This window comes from Glycine soja, chromosome 1, assembly GCF_004193775.1.
Source record: "Glycine soja cultivar W05 chromosome 1, ASM419377v2, whole genome shotgun sequence".
Lineage (NCBI taxonomy): Eukaryota > Viridiplantae > Streptophyta > Magnoliopsida > Fabales > Fabaceae > Glycine > Glycine soja.
This window is the reverse complement of record NC_041002.1, coordinates 5,238,937-5,254,962: the sequence shown is the minus strand read 5'-3', so window position 1 is coordinate 5,254,962 and position 16,026 is coordinate 5,238,937. Positions and strand designations below refer to the sequence as shown.

The 16,026-nt window shown below is 36.8% G+C and overlaps 2 protein-coding genes across 2 annotated transcripts; both read left to right on the top strand.

The window, feature by feature from the left end:
* Positions 1–339: 339 nt before the first annotated feature.
* LOC114411122 (transcription factor TCP14-like) lies at positions 340–2,486 on the top strand. Its single transcript, XM_028374881.1, has one exon. The coding sequence runs from the start codon at positions 778–780 to the stop codon at positions 2,038–2,040; it is 1,263 nt and encodes a 420-aa protein (XP_028230682.1). The 5' UTR covers positions 340–777; the 3' UTR covers positions 2,041–2,486.
* A 7,295-nt stretch (positions 2,487–9,781) lies between these two features.
* On the top strand, positions 9,782–10,774 carry LOC114406692 (protein MAIN-LIKE 1-like). The gene is made up of 3 exons (XM_028369469.1): positions 9,782–9,853; positions 9,934–10,524; positions 10,721–10,774. Exons 1-3 carry the CDS (start codon positions 9,782–9,784, stop codon positions 10,772–10,774), a joined length of 717 nt encoding a protein of 238 aa, XP_028225270.1.
* Positions 10,775–16,026: the final 5,252 nt, after the last annotated feature.

Below are 16,026 nucleotides of genomic sequence, written 5' to 3'. Positions count from 1 at the left end.
ATTTTATAATATTTTAAATTAAAAAAATAAAAAGGAGAGAGAAAATCCCAAATAATATATATTGAAAATTAAATTACAAAATAATATAATTAAAAAAAAGAAAAAAGAATGTGTATTTACAGAAAAAAAAACCTCAAGTTACACCATCCAATTTCAAAAGTAAAAAAAATTCAAAAATTTGTCAAGATTGTTGAAAATAAGAAGAGTCATAAAACGAACGAAGACTATAAAAAAAATGATTCCATTCATAAAAAAACAAAAAGGAAGAGAAAACATGTGCTTTTTCAAATTTTACTGAGCCCTTATTATTCTCACTCATTATTTTTGTTGCTTAAAGCTTGCCCTCTCCTCTCCCTTATCCTCTATCATTCATTCTCTTTCTCTCTCTCTCTCTCTCTCTCTCTCTCTCCACACAGAGAACAACTCAGCTTCAAGCTCCCATCTGAAAGGAATTCCATGCTCCACAAAACACACAAACAGAGAAAAGAGAGACCCACTAGCCCACTAAGCGATACAAATTGAGGGTCACCTCATCACCTCCTAGCTACTACACACAAACACAACAACATACATAGGAAAAAAAAAATATAGAAAAAGAAATCTAGTGGCAGTACTACTACTACTTCCACTATAGCTACTAGCTACCAGATAGGAGAAAGAGAAAGAGTGAGACTTTTTTTTTTTAATACCCCACCAATTCATTTATTTTTCTTCTTTTTTTTCATTAAAAAAAAAAAGTGCTTATAGAGAAGCTTGGTTATATGAGATAACAAGATCATGGAATTGGAGGCTGATCATCAAAATGGGATCCGAAGCAGGCCCAATTTCCCTCTGCAGCTGTTAGAGAAAAAGGACGTTGATGACGTCACCGAACAACCTTGTTCCACCACCAGCGTGGTAACTACTGCTGCTGCTACTATTACTTCTGGTAACAACGACCTCCACGTGGCGGAGCAGTCGAAGAAGCCTCCGCCAAAGCGGAGTTCCACGAAAGACCGCCACACGAAGGTCGATGGGCGAGGCCGCCGGATTCGCATGCCAGCGGCCTGCGCCGCAAGAGTGTTCCAACTCACGCGTGAGCTGGGACATAAGTCTGATGGTGAGACCATCGAGTGGCTCCTCCAGCAGGCGGAGCCGGCGGTCATCGCTGCCACAGGCACCGGCACCATTCCCGCCAACTTCACCTCCCTTAACATCTCCCTCCGCAGCTCCGGCTCCACCATGTCGGCGCCTTCTCACTACTTCCGCGGAAACTACTTCAACCCTAGCACGTTCTCCACCTCAGCCGCCGCTGCTTCCGCGGCGGCGGTGGCACAGCTAAGGAGCCGCGCGGAGTGGGACCGGAACATGAGCATGGTGATGGAGGATTCTCGTAGGAGCATGCTGGAGAACACTTCTTCCATCTCCGCAATTTTGAATTTCAACCCTATGGGTAACGTCAATGTAATTCAACAAGCGAAACAAGAGCTTCGAGAAGAATCCGCCGCCGCCGGTGGCGGCGGCAGTCTTGATTCGGTGGCTTCGGATTCCGATGGAAGCTTAGGGAGAAAGAGAAGGCCAGAGCAAGAGCTATCACAAATGGGAAGCTACTTGATACAATCAAGCACAGGGTCGCTTCCGTCGAGCCACGCTTCCAATACGGCGGCGTTTTGGATGGTGGCCGGTCACGGCAACCAAGCCATGAGTGGTGGTGGTGGCAGCGATGGTAGCAGCGATAATCCCATTTGGGCAATTCCCTCTGTTGGGAATAGCGGTGTGTATAGAGGAGCTATGTCTGCCCCAGGTGGCATTCATTTCATGAATTTTGCTTCTCCGATGAACCTTATCCCCGGAGCTCAACTAGGTTCCGCCATGGTTGGGGGCGGAAGTGGTGGCGGCAACAGTGGTTCTCAACTTCTAAGTGAAAGTAACTTAGGCATGCTTGCAGCCCTTAATGCCTACAGGCAGATTCCGGCTAACGGCGTCTCGGAGTCTCCGGCCAGCGCCGGGCAACCTCACGGCGGAGACGATGGACGTGATTCCTCCGGTCAACATTCCTGAGGGTAAAAATAATCACAAGTGTATGATCTGATGCTAGCTTCTTAATTTTTCTTTTAATTACTAGTATATTATTACTAGTGCTACTATTACTACTATTAGTTCTACAACTAATTAGTGGTTTCTATAATATATATATATATATATATATATATATATATATATATATATATAAATATATTAAATACGTAATTATATATGTTATGTCCATTTGCAAAAACATGCAAGAAGCGCAAGTTTGATTGCTTATTGAGTTCAGTTTGTGGTGTGATTTTTTTGCTGAGGATGATCATGTTAGGGTTCAATACGTATACTTTAACAATGGTACGTATTCCACTACATTTTCTATATATATGAAGGTGTTTAATTTAGATAGGTTAGATTCTTATTAACAATCAGATCGTTTTTTTATGGTATGGGATATGATTAATTTGTTGCTTGGTGCTGCACTATCACCTGTGTCATCATATGGAGTAATTAATTAATTTTATAATTTTATAGAGAGACATGCTACATAGACACATTAATTAATAAATTAGTAGCATTGTTTAGAGGAAGCTGGGTAGGGTTAACAAACTCATTATAACTGTCCATTATTATTGCTTGGAAGGGGGGGTGGGGGGGCGGGAATCAACAAGGTACGAATTTGATATTTTATTTTTTACTGCATTGAGTTGAAGATGCTGCCTTTCTGCTGAGTACTGCAAACACTGTCACATGCATATGATGCATCCCTTATTGCTGCAGTTGTGAATTATGTATGTGTACTACAGTACATAGCTCTTGCTAGGGACCAATATACATCTAGATACATAATAGATGCTTTGGATGAAGAAAGAGCCCACTTTATATTATCTCCTGAAATCTTGATCAGTGTATTCAGGCTTTTGAAGTAGCTAAGCTCTTAAACTCAGGTGGTGACCAGTGAGCCCCCAAGGGTTGGCCATTGCCTAAAATTCACATACAGTCACTGCCTCCACAACACCTTCATTCTTTCTCTTTCCATTATAAAATGGATGCATATATATGCTAGCTAGTTTGGCAATTGGCATCATAGCCTGAGTTTATTATTATGTGTATAGTACGTTTCACGAATTATAGTTGTAATAATCTTCTAGCTAGGCTATGAACTCATCACATATTACCCATTTTCACCCTTTGCCTCTATTGTTCAGAAATCAGCACTGTGTTGTTTTCAAAAATTTAAAAACTGCCTGTACCAAAATTAGGTTTCTGAAAGTGTGTGTATAATTAATTTGACTAATTTTTATAGAGGTTTTTTTCTTTTCAATATTTTAGAGATTTTTAAAAAAGAAATTATCATTTCCCCCCAAAAGTAACAATCAGAACTGGATTTAAATTATATATACTAAATTTGTTTTGGGACCTTCATTTTCAGCCCCACGCTACTGTTTTCTTATACCAGAAGTAATTTAAAACTTTAAGCCTTAATTCATATTATATGTATATCATCTCTAGTTATTTGTTGGTAATGATTTCCTTTCAAAAATTACATCACTTCCTTTTTGTTCTTTAATTACGTCACTTCCTTTTTAGATAATAAAATGTGAAAAATTCTCATTCCAAAACACATTATCCTCTCTACATTTTTATTTTCCCCATCAAGTAAAGTGTAAAAATTATATAAGAACTTTTATGTGTAAATATAGTTTTTGTTTTCTTTCTAGCTAGCGTCTTTGGCTCAAATGTTCGTGCGTGTTTGATACATGGACTACTCACGTACTTCTATCATTAGACAGCCTTATTTAATTGCCTTTGTATGAATTAAAACCACAATAGTACAAGTTGGGGTGACATTTGTGCCATTAATATTTACTTAATGTTAATAAAAGGTTCAAATAAACGTTCTTTTGCTTCCCCTTTGATTAAAAGTTGATAATTAAAAAGAAAAAAAACTTGACTAATTGAGAGTAATACTTCTTCTTTACTTGTTTGTTTCTTCATTGTCAGCATTTAATTAGAGAGATAAAGAAAAAGAAAAATATATTTAAATTCATTAATGAAATGAAATGCTTCTCCTTAATCAATTTAGAGGTAGAAAATTAAAAGTAGAATCGTTGAATCTCATTAAATACTTGAGAAGATTGCATTCATTTCCTTTGAGAGATGCTTAAATTATACACTCTTTCTTTCTTATTTTAAAATGTACGCACTCATCTCTTGAAAAGTTGAATCAGTCCATTTTAATATAAATGAGTTGTTTTTAAAGATTTTTTCTTCTTCTTTTGTACGATATCAACATAATTGATAACTAATTTTGAACATCTATTATTAAGTTTATTAGATTAGAAAATGAAATAAAAATTTTAGATGAAATTTCAAAATCAATAATTAAGGTATTTAAAATTTCATTCTATCTTCTAAATGATAAATGCTAAAAAAATAACCGTTAGTGATACTAGTTTTTTTAGAAGACGTTAGTTATACTAATTAAAGATCATAGAAAATGATAAAATGTTATTGATACATTCATAATTGCAAACAGTTGTTAAAGATGTTTGTTTATATTGAAAAGTCTACCAAGGGTCTAACTTTGAGCAGTATGAATGAATTATTGCAAGTCATTTAATATTTAAATTCAATTTTTATGAATAAAAAAATATTAAAACCGACTAAAGTTTTACTCATATATTCATTGCTGAAGATGAAATGAAAAATGTATATTTTAATTAAAAGAAGAGAAGAATGGGAGTAATTTAACATACTCTATATACTTTTTTCCAGCCAATTATTTATCTCAATTAGTTGGACCAAATATAGTGTCAATACAAAAGTCTTGCGCTGAATTTATTCTTGTTAAAAAATTTATGGCTAAGTTAGCTATTAGTATTGTAAGTCCTTGTTGAAATTTATGTCCTATCCAGATGGTGAAATGGGATAACACATCTCCTTTTCCAAAACTTTATGCATAAAAAATGGAATAAAACACTTATAATTGATTTTTTTTAATTTGTTGCGTTTTTTTTCGTATTTAATAATCTTTCATTAGGTGTGACGCAGAAATTGATGATCATTATAGAGAGCCTTGTTGTATTGCATCATTATGATTTATATGAATGTCGTCCATGCATTAGGAAGTAGTGCATGGCGCAGTACTTAGGGTAGGTAAAAAAAACTTGGTAGGACAGAGTGGGTACCTTGTTAAGTAAACGATGAGACCACAAAAAGAAAAAGTTACGTAAAAAAATAAAGAAAGAAATAAAAAGGTAAAAGATTCAGCGCATACAATACACAAGCCATTAATGTAACTATTACAAGTGTTGAGGTTTTATATATATATAAAAAAGTGTTAAAGTTTTTACCTTGTTCATTAATAGAATATATGATAAGATATTTTATCAATATTATTAACTTAATTAATCAATTTGTATTTGATAAAATATATCATCATTATTAATTAATTAGACTAACAATAATACTGATAAAATATCTTACATTTATTTATTTATCAAAAGATCATAGAACGGTATTAATTATATCATGCGATGTATCCATCAGATTCCAGCTTTGGAATAGTAAGCTAGAAGAAGAACGAAATAAAATATGGAAGAACTCATAGACATTAGATATATAGATGATAAAAGGATCGATTAAAGGCTTTTCATAATGTTCATTAATGTTATTCCGGACTGCATGGTTCTATAGGTAAATGCCCTTTTAGTTTGAAGCTGAACAAGGTTCTGATAAAGTGATCATATATATCATGTTAATGTTAAGTATGCTAATGAGAGAGTTTGAATTTTGGTCGAATAATTTTTCATTTTAAAATTAATTAATCTTGGCCAGTTAATTGAGGATATTTTGACATAAAAAAAAAAGTAACATCAACTCATCAAGACTCCTTTTTATATATTATATCTTACAAACAAAATACATTGGCAAATAATGTGGATTTTAAAAATAAGTAAATATTATGTGTTTAGACGGATAAAAAGATATTGAAGCATGGAAAATGTATTTGATTAATTTTTTAATAAAAAAAATCTGTACTAATCTTAAAGGGTTTCGTCACCCAAAATGATGAACTTTGATGGTAATGAGATTTTGCACAAACATACAATTAAGGATGATGGAAGAAATTCTAACTTATACAGTCGATATGTTTGAAATGAATGTGGTGATAAATCTTGTGATGAATTCGAGATAAATTATTGATGAATTTGAAGTGGGATGTTAACTCGTTTGAATTCCTTAAAGTCTAGCAAGGTTTCAACGCAATTGAGACTCCATAATTAACGCGTAGGATAATATGTACTTCGACACTCAAGTCAATAATAAGTCTATCAGAGGAACAAGAAATAGTAAATGTGTACCTGACATCATGATACTGCTAGTATTTATAACATTATAGGTGGGTTGGATTCTTGACTCAAGCCACATTGCCTTCTCAGCAGAAATATATGTTATTTTGTATTGGTGTATCAGAAAGGCAATTTTACTCTGAAGTATTATTTACATACAAATATTCGTTCCTTAAGTTCTATGTTATAGGATGTTGACTTCAGTCAACATTTATATCTTTGCAGTTTGGACTGATTTGGCACAAGGTTTGAATTGGGTCTTGGGAACAATGTGAAGATACTTATAAAGACTTATGATGCTAAAGTTAACACTTGAACCAATACAGTAATAGAACTTCGATAATTAATTCATCACCAATAACTTATTTATAATGGTTTGTCACAATATCTGTTCAGTTAAATAGATCCTCATTAGTAGTCCATGAGATATTGGATAAGTTAACAAAGGAGCATTTTGAAATCTCAATTATGACAAGTGTACAAGTGTTTAGTGATGAATTCTCAATCGTAGTTGTGCATCCATTGGAGTAGACTAAATTGAAGAGGGGTTTGGCCCAATTATACAAGCTTGGGTCAATCAATTGTATCACTTTGTGGGTTGAACTTGGTAGGAGTGCATGCTTTGACCTTAGTGATCTCTAAAACAAAATGGGCTTATTCCAATCACGTGTACTGTTTTGTAGATTGAACCTAGTAGGGATGTTGGACCCAACCCTCATAATTGGATCCCAAAATGTTGGGTGTTGCTAGGTGCACCCAGCAATATTGTTGGTGCACCCAGCGATTAAAGGAAGTATCCATAATACCCTTCATTTAAAAATAATATATAATTAATTTTTTTTAAGAAAAAGTTTTCTTCTTCCGCGCTTTCCTTTCTTCTTCGTTTCTTCTTCTTCCGCTTGATCCTTTCTTCTTCTTCCGCGTGCTCATTTGTTGTTCCTTTCTTCTTCCTCTATTGGCAAGCATAGTTTGGTGCACCCAGCATTTGCAAGTTGTTGGTTTCATCTTCGCGCCATTGGTTTTCGTCTCTACGCCATTACCGGTCGTTTGAAGGTTTGAAGCTGTGTTCCAGTATTGTTCCACTTTATAGGTTAGTGTTGAACCCTCATTTAGTGTCGTTTAATCGCTTATAATGGCCATAGGGTAGAAGACATGTTTATGCTGTGGTTGGTTACGCGAGGTAGAAGACGAACCTTCTTCCGCTGAAGGTTCGGTTCTTCCGCGTGGTTGATAATGTGGTGGCTTGTCTGTTGGAAGAAGGTTCTTCCGTGGATGGCAACGGAAGATGGTTCTTCCGCGTGATCCAGTGGAAGAACCTTCTTCCGTGAGTGTCAAAGGCGTTACATTTCCTTATCGTGGAAGAAAGTTCTTCCACTGGAACCCGCGGAAGAACCATCTTCCGCTGCACTCCGCGGAAGAACCTTCTTCCGCTAGAAGGGTTTCCTTCCTGCGGAAGAACGTTCTTCCGCAACAATTTGTTTGACTGTATTTTGCCTTTTTTTTTTTTTAGAAATTTATCCCTGAATGAATTATTTTTTATTTATTTATTAGCTATTATTGAATTGAATTGATATTAGAAATTTATATAAGCATTATTGTGGATTGTCTTTTTAATGGTAGAGAACTTATAAGTTGAAGTGCTTTTGCTTTTCAAACATGAACAATGATGAGTATTTGTAGTGAATTTGTAGATTATTATTTTGAACTGGACAATATAAAAAAATCTTAGAAGTTGTATCTTCAAATAGAGATTTACTAGTGAAGTTGAAAAGAAAAATGTTAGAGGTTAAACTTAAGCTTTTGAACTTAGGCTTCATTAACAAGTTGTAATTGATTATCACAACCAATCTTTGATGCAAGGAATGCAATTCAGAAGCCAATATAATCACAAATATCACACTAAAGAATTCAATATATGAAAATGAACCAATAAGTTGCAAGATAATTTCCAGTATACCAAAACAATCATATTGATATCAAGAATAATTCCAATAGACCAAAAATCATAAGAAATTGCAACATTTAAAGAGGTAGGATCAGAAAAGATTTGCACAAGTTGATTTTTATATTGGTTCACTCCTTCACTAAGAGTTATGTCCAATACCAAAGTCATGGGAATAATTCCAATCTTTATATTGGTTCACTCCTTCACTAAGGTTCACTCTTAGAGCTCATGTAGACTGGCTTATGGGAAGAACCTGTTGTACCAATATTTTGTAAATAAATATAGAATCTGAACATGCAATATAGGTTATGAAGTGTGCATTGTAGCCAAATGGAAGAAATAGGCCATGCATGTTGTAGCCTACAAAGGCAAAATGAAATTAAAATGCACTTATTTTTAAACACTGTATAAGAGATTTAAGCTACCAAAGTATTTAATTATTCAATTTCAGCTTGTAGGAAAATTTTGTCTCCTAAATCCTTTTTCCTCTTTTAAAAATACTAAACCAAAAAACAAAAAGAATAGACACACACAAACCAGCTTCGTTAGGAAGATCATGTTCAAGAAACATTGAAAACTTAATTTGACCAAATTAGTAAGAAACATAGAAAACATGTGCTTGAACAAATTTGTAATGACAAAGCTTTGTTACGAATTATTTGAATATTTAATTTGACCAATAAAAGTAAATGTTCTTCATGATTTCAGATCATGGTTAGAACACGAGGTCTAGGTCGTGCGTTAGGCACCGGTCGAGGCAGAGAGACTACTCAGGATGTGCCTAAGGCTGATGTTCCTTGGCATTGTCGGCCCACTGCTTCAGCACGTAGGCAACGAGTTCGTGTGCCTGAGGATGTTGCCCAGAGACCTGAGGATGTGCCTCAGTTGCATGAGGATGCTCCTCATGTGTCTGATGGTACCCCAGATATGACAAGTGCTGCGGATGCTGTTGACACAGAGGGAGTGGCCACTGAGGTAAGCTTGGGGTCACCTACTGCAGATGAGGGATTCCCCGGTGGGCCACGCAACCCATTGGTTTTGACCGGTTATGCTGAGCATGTCGCACACAACATCTGGAGTGGACAAGTACGTACGGTTTAATTTTGAGTAATTAGATAAAAAAATAATTTGTAATAGGATTGTTTTTGATATACACATTATTGTAAATTGTTATTCAATTTAGGAGCGACCCGATCTGAAGATGGTCTCCCATGGTAGAAAAGTAGATAACATAGGGAGACCAGCGCTTGAGATCGAAGGCGTGATTGCGGCTACCGGACTGAGTCCACTGATCTAGTGTTCTGTTATAACTAGTGATCCTAGACTCATATCCGCCTTTGTCGAGAGGTGGCATCCGAAGACTAGCAGCTTCCACCTCCCGGTAGCTTCAACCCATGTACATGTCGTGCACCTCCAGGCTTTCAAGGATCTCGCCCAGACAGGGGGATTCGCCTGGGGTGCGGCTACTTTGGTCCACATGTACGACCATCTGAACGACGCGTCACAGGCCTCTACACGGCAGATGGGCGGTTATATTACACTTCTTCATGTACGTATCGTTACTTATAATTTAAATTGAAGTATCATTGAATCCTTTTTTTTTAATTGATGCTGAGTATGTGTTTGTAGTGCTGGATATACGAGCACTTTCCTTCAGTGCACAGATGCTCCGTTGATGCTGCTTATGATGAGGGGAGCCCCCGGGCTTGCAGGTGGCTTACGGGTAAGGCTCACATGACGGGGATCAAGGGAGCCCCGTATCGGACACGCATGGATGCCCTCACTGTGACTGACGTGTCCTGGATGCCCTACGCTGAGCACCGGGGAGTCAGGGGCTTCGACTTGATATCGTCATACACAGGCCAACTGAGATGGGGTCAGCTTGTCATGTACACTCGACCTGAGCGGGTTACTCGACAGTTTGACTACATTCAGACCGTCCCTCCGTCGTCGGTTACTGAGTCTCTAACGAGTGATGAGATAGACGACCGGTGGATCCATTTTTCAGACCATTTGGTAGGTGCATGGGAGATTTGTGTAGTTCCTAGGCAGGTGGCGCCATACTACATGGAGTGGTTTTTCCGGATATCCCACCCGTTTGTCACGCCTATCGAGGAGACTCTTGAGTCGAGACAGCTGCCTCCCCCTCATGTTGAGGAGTTCGTCGAGCCACCTATCCCTGAGGTTTCAGTCGCGTCTGATCTCCCTACGCATTCAGTGGTAAGCATAAGTTATGTAGTTTTTCATAATTTAAATTTTTTTTAAAATTTGATACTGAGTTCGTTTTTTTCACTGAGACAAGTTGACTGCACAGGATGTGTAAGGATTGCTGAGCAATTGGAGCGGGTCATCAACCTCAGGATGGTCACTGAAGGCACTGACTTATATGATATCATGGATCTTTGTTTGAGGATAGCCAGAGGTGACGCCTCAAATGACAGTCTTAGGCCGCGACAGAGACGCCCCATAGATTATGATTTATCTTTTTTATTGTATTTGTTTATGTATTTAAATTTTAGTATTTCTTTTTGTATTTGATAAAACACATCGACGTAGATTATGTATTTATTTGTTTTATGTATTTAAATTATCTTTTTACTTAAATTGTTAATTTTAGTATTTGTTTATGTATGTGATAAATATATGCTTTCAAATTTAAATAGATGGTTAAAAAATAAGTTAGAAATTTTAAAAAATAAGTTAGACATTTTAAAAAATAAGTTACAAATTTTAATTGATTGAAAAAAATAAGTTAGAAATTTAATTAAATGTAATTGATTGGACAAAATAAGTTAGAAATTTTAATTTATACTAAAAATTATTATATAATTTAAACAAAAATTATTTAATTTAGAATTATTTGGAAATTATATAATTTAAGTATATATAGTACGAGAGGCAAAAAAATTGATTTTGATTATGTTATTCCTTTTGAATTGCTTGTAATGCAGTGGATAAAAGTATTGTTTGCAACTTTTTTTTCTCTTTGTAACTCCTTATAAACCTTTTTTTGGCCTTTTTTATATTTTTTTAAATTCCAAAAGTAATTATAGAAATTTACTCATCAAAGTTAGAAAAAACAAAAAATTAGAACCAACGACATTAATCATCCATTTTTTATACATACTACACATTACAAACGGGTCACAAACATAACAAATTGACACACTAACACATATTACATCGACTAGAACATCATGAACACAAATTTAATTTGCACGAAACAACACAATATTTAACTAGCATTCAATCATGCAAGGACGTAACCACATCGTCCTCATTTTCCATAACCACTTTACTAAAGAGAGCCAAAATTTCTATTGACATAAATTGTTTCCAGTAATTGGACTCTACCAGCACCTTTAGCAGGTTGTCGTCACATTTCAGCTCAATAATTGCAAATTCTAAAACTTTCTCAGAATACTCCAAATAACCAGGTTGTCGATAAAACAAATGCCTTACAACTTGGGATTCGTGAATCCCATGAGGAGGATTCCCTTTAGGTGCTACTTGCTTGATCAAATCCTTCAGTTGATCTATGCTACATCCTTTTGGAATATCAAATTTTTTCAGATTTATTTCGGTGAACGCATAACCCACAAAGTTGTTTTGGCGTGGCATGTTCCACCTTCTGTTGTAATACAGAACCGCATCATGCGTAGAGATGTTGGGGCATTCAAGTAAGTTTAAAATTGCATCTGGTGTTCTACCAACGGTACATAACAACTCAATCGGTCCAACAAATGAAAATTGATAATTACACATTAACATGGTGTTCACATCCATGTCATTTTTCAATTGCATACTTTGAAAGTGAATGTTGTTACCTGTATCTTCCACTGGTCGCCGGTAATGAATTTCATCCACAACTTGATTGTTGTTTAGCTGAAGGGTGTTGTGTATTCTGCTTTTGAGAGTTGAAAAATCGCACAGGTTTGGTACTCGCATGGGCACTGGACTAGAACTTTGAAAATAAACTCCACACTCGTTGTGAATGACGGTTCCATTTGGAAAAATGAATGTCAATCTCGAGTTCACGATCGTCTGAGACGAAGTTTCTCCTAAGAATGCCATTGTTTATCGAAAATTAATTTGACAAACTCTGCATACTAGTTGTTGTTGAGTACCATGGGCATGCCCATCTGTCATTTATATAGATGGCCCAGGCAGGCACGTGGCTTCACTTTTACCAGACTCGTGACTATTTTACATTTTGAAGCGTAAAACTAAAGCAACCTCGTGTCACGTCATTCACTAGCGTGTCATGTCAGTCATTGTCATGTCACGACAGTAACTATTGTGTAACGTGAAATCCAGTTCACAGAACTGCTTATTTCATCAAACCTTGCGTGGAAGAGTCGACAGAGGTAAAAGTGAAGGACACCTCGCTTGTTTCTCTTGTGGCCGCCACCGGTCTTGTCATCGTCGAAGGCGCCCTTGCGCTTGCCAGCAGAACCTTTTCCGGCGACCTCCTTGCCTTTTCCTTTGGCCTTGTTCGTTATTTCCACAGAGAATGCAATGAGACCAACGCCAATTGCATGCTCAGAGTCAGAGAAATGGAGAGAGGAAGAAGTGTGTGTAACTGTGAAGAACGATGAGTCCAAAATTAATTTTACTGTAAAAAAATTGAGGCCTGATAGAATTTATTTGTTATTTCCTTTTCAATTTTGAGCGGAAAATTATTATATCATTTAACCTACAACTTCATTAAATTCAAATTTTTGTTAGCAAAAACAGAATACACAATGTACCTTCATCAAATGTCAAATTTTATATATTTTTTTTAAATTCCAAAACTAATTATACAAATTTACTCATCAATGTTAGAAAAAACAAAAAATTAGAACCAACGACATTAAGCATCCATTTTTGATACGTACTCAATTTGTTCACGCAAGAATTCATTAGTATTTCAATACTAATTAATTACATCAACAAAAATACAATTGTCATCGATACATAAATATTACAAGTTCATTGTCCGCTTAGGTCTACGTGTGATGTTTTAATTGTCATTAGGCTTAGGTACTGCTGCATTCTACCTACTATGGAGTTCGCCACTGTTTTGCCTCCGGATACGAATTGGTTGACCACAACAATGCCATCGGCGGTAACGGACAACGATCTTTCAGATAAATCTGTTGTAAGTGAAATTACAATAATAACTTAAACGAACAAACCAACTCATTCAATAATTGAAATTATTTGAGTAAACGAATTTTCAATGGACCTCAACAAAATGACTGTCAAACACATGACCGACGCATATCATGTGGTGCGTAGAAGAATCGACCGGTAGTCGACTTCTGAGAGGAAAAAATGTGAAGCTCTGCTGTCGTGACAACGATACAAGGATTATATTATATCTTGACACAATTACATATCCCATATCCGTTATATCCATCCATTTGTCCATACTAACCTAAATCACAAAAAAAATACATGTGTCACTCATGTAAACATTATTTATATAAATAAAAAGCATAAAACGCATACCTTGGATAACCCATCCACGTGTAGGGACAACCTCAACTGTTCATATCTTTCTGTGCCACCAAAGATCTTTATGTAGTCTTGGGACCATTTGCCAAGTTCTTTAATCAATTCGTTACGCTTCACGGCCCAAGACTCTTCTCCTATACCTAACAAAGCGGAAACTGTCTGATATCCACAGTTACCATCCGCTTTCACATCAACAACGTCCTCAATGAAACCCTGCATAAATGGCGCAAATTGATCCAACATCGGGATCATCCTTGCTGGCTTCGATGGTTGAAAAGATGATGCACTGGGCCTGACTGAGGTGTTGCTATTTTGAACCGAATGATAAGCATCGACATACTCCCAATAAGACGGATCACGCTTTGTTGATCTTTCGCTTCTTCTCAACACTTTCTTCGGGGCACCTTTCGTCTTAACCTTCGACGGAGGAGGACACATAGAGGTCTCATCAGGAAACGTGAAATCTCGAAGTTTACTCTTGAAGGTAACTTTCCCGCAAACATCAAGTTCATTGAATCTTTTACGTAATCTATCAATCTCTTCGTCGATGCTCACTTCGGCCTCACATAAACCCTGGTCTAAAAAGCTAAGTCTTCTCCAGTACATATGGACTGCATCCAGTGGGATGCTGCCACCATCATACCTTAGTAGCTCGCATGCATAAGGAAGACCTAGCGTGGTTCTCAAGACACAACCACAACAAGACGAATTGTCTCTGAAATGACGTACGCGATCAAACTCAACCGAAATTTCATTTAAAGCGTACCTTGACACCATTCCCACAAGCCTCTTGTATAAGGTCTTCTTAAAAACATGACCAACGACATGCATACTTGTTTCGAATGATGCTCTAATTTCAGTGTGCTGCAACGTGATCATGTTGTTCATTGCATCCTAAACACTACAAAGGTCTCCAACGCTATTTTGTAATATCCTTTTCAGAGACCAATGAGCAGATTCAACCCTACATTTAAAACACACAACAGACAACACAATTAATAATAATCATTTATACTAAAATAATCATTAATAGCATGTAAATACCTATTTGTTGTCGTGTTGCCTAGGTGCATCACCTTATTCATCCAGTCCGTGATAAATTTCTCCTTGTGTGGGACAATCCATGTCTTACATACGTAGTCAACGAACATTGGCCACGGGGAACATGCTACTTGAATCCTTTGAAGGTGCTCAGGGAACTCCTATTCTGAAGGACAATCTACCAGATTACCCTAGCTATCCATTACGTACTCCCACGCATTCTTCTGACCAATAAGAGATTTGCAATTTGCCTTCACATTCTGGTCTATGTGAAACCTGCACAACAAATTTGTACACTCCGGAAACACAACTTTCACAGCATTCATCAGGGCTAGGTCTCTGTCTGTGACAATAACAGCAGGGAGGCGATCGTTTCTTAAAAAAATCCCTCGAAACCGTTCCAATGCCCATACAACATTGTTCACGCGCTCACCCTCCAGATATGTAAACCCAGAAGAGAAAGTCATCCCGGTTGGTGTCACCCCCACAAAGTCAAGCAATGGGAGCATGTACCTATTTGTTTTGTAGGTACTGTCTATCAAAAAAACAAGATGACACGCATTACATAACTTAACTGCATCTGGGTGACACCAAAACAAATCACGCACCACATCTTCATCCTTCAATCTATGCCAATGAATGTATTGATCACGTTCAAGGAGCCTCATTAGGTGTTGCATCTCAGTGTCATCTCCTTTGATTGAAGAACGATATGCACTTCTTGCATTGTAAATTTGTTTGATCGTGCTGCAATTGTTGGCGTTGTGCTCCTTCAACGTCAGCAGGATGTTTCTTGGTTTCACATTCGACTTCATCATATCAGCAATGATGGTCTTCTCGTCAGATGACAGTCTCCCAGTATATGGGTGTCCAACCAAGGTCTTCGCCAATTTGTGGTTGTGAATCCCACATATCAGCTTTACTGACCAACCTTCACCTCCATGCACTGGTTTCCCACGAATCTTGAAGGGACAACCACATTTCCTAGTGCCTGTGTCTCTTCTAACAAATTCTTTCTTCCTACACTTGTACTCACCGCTCCTTTCACACCCAATTAACACAAATGAAGTTCTTCCTCTACTACCAGTGTATGTATCAGACCTCATAATTACTGCAACAAAACCGTTTTCATGGGCAACCGTTCGAGCCCACTGCAAAACGTCCTCTCAGGTTGCAAAC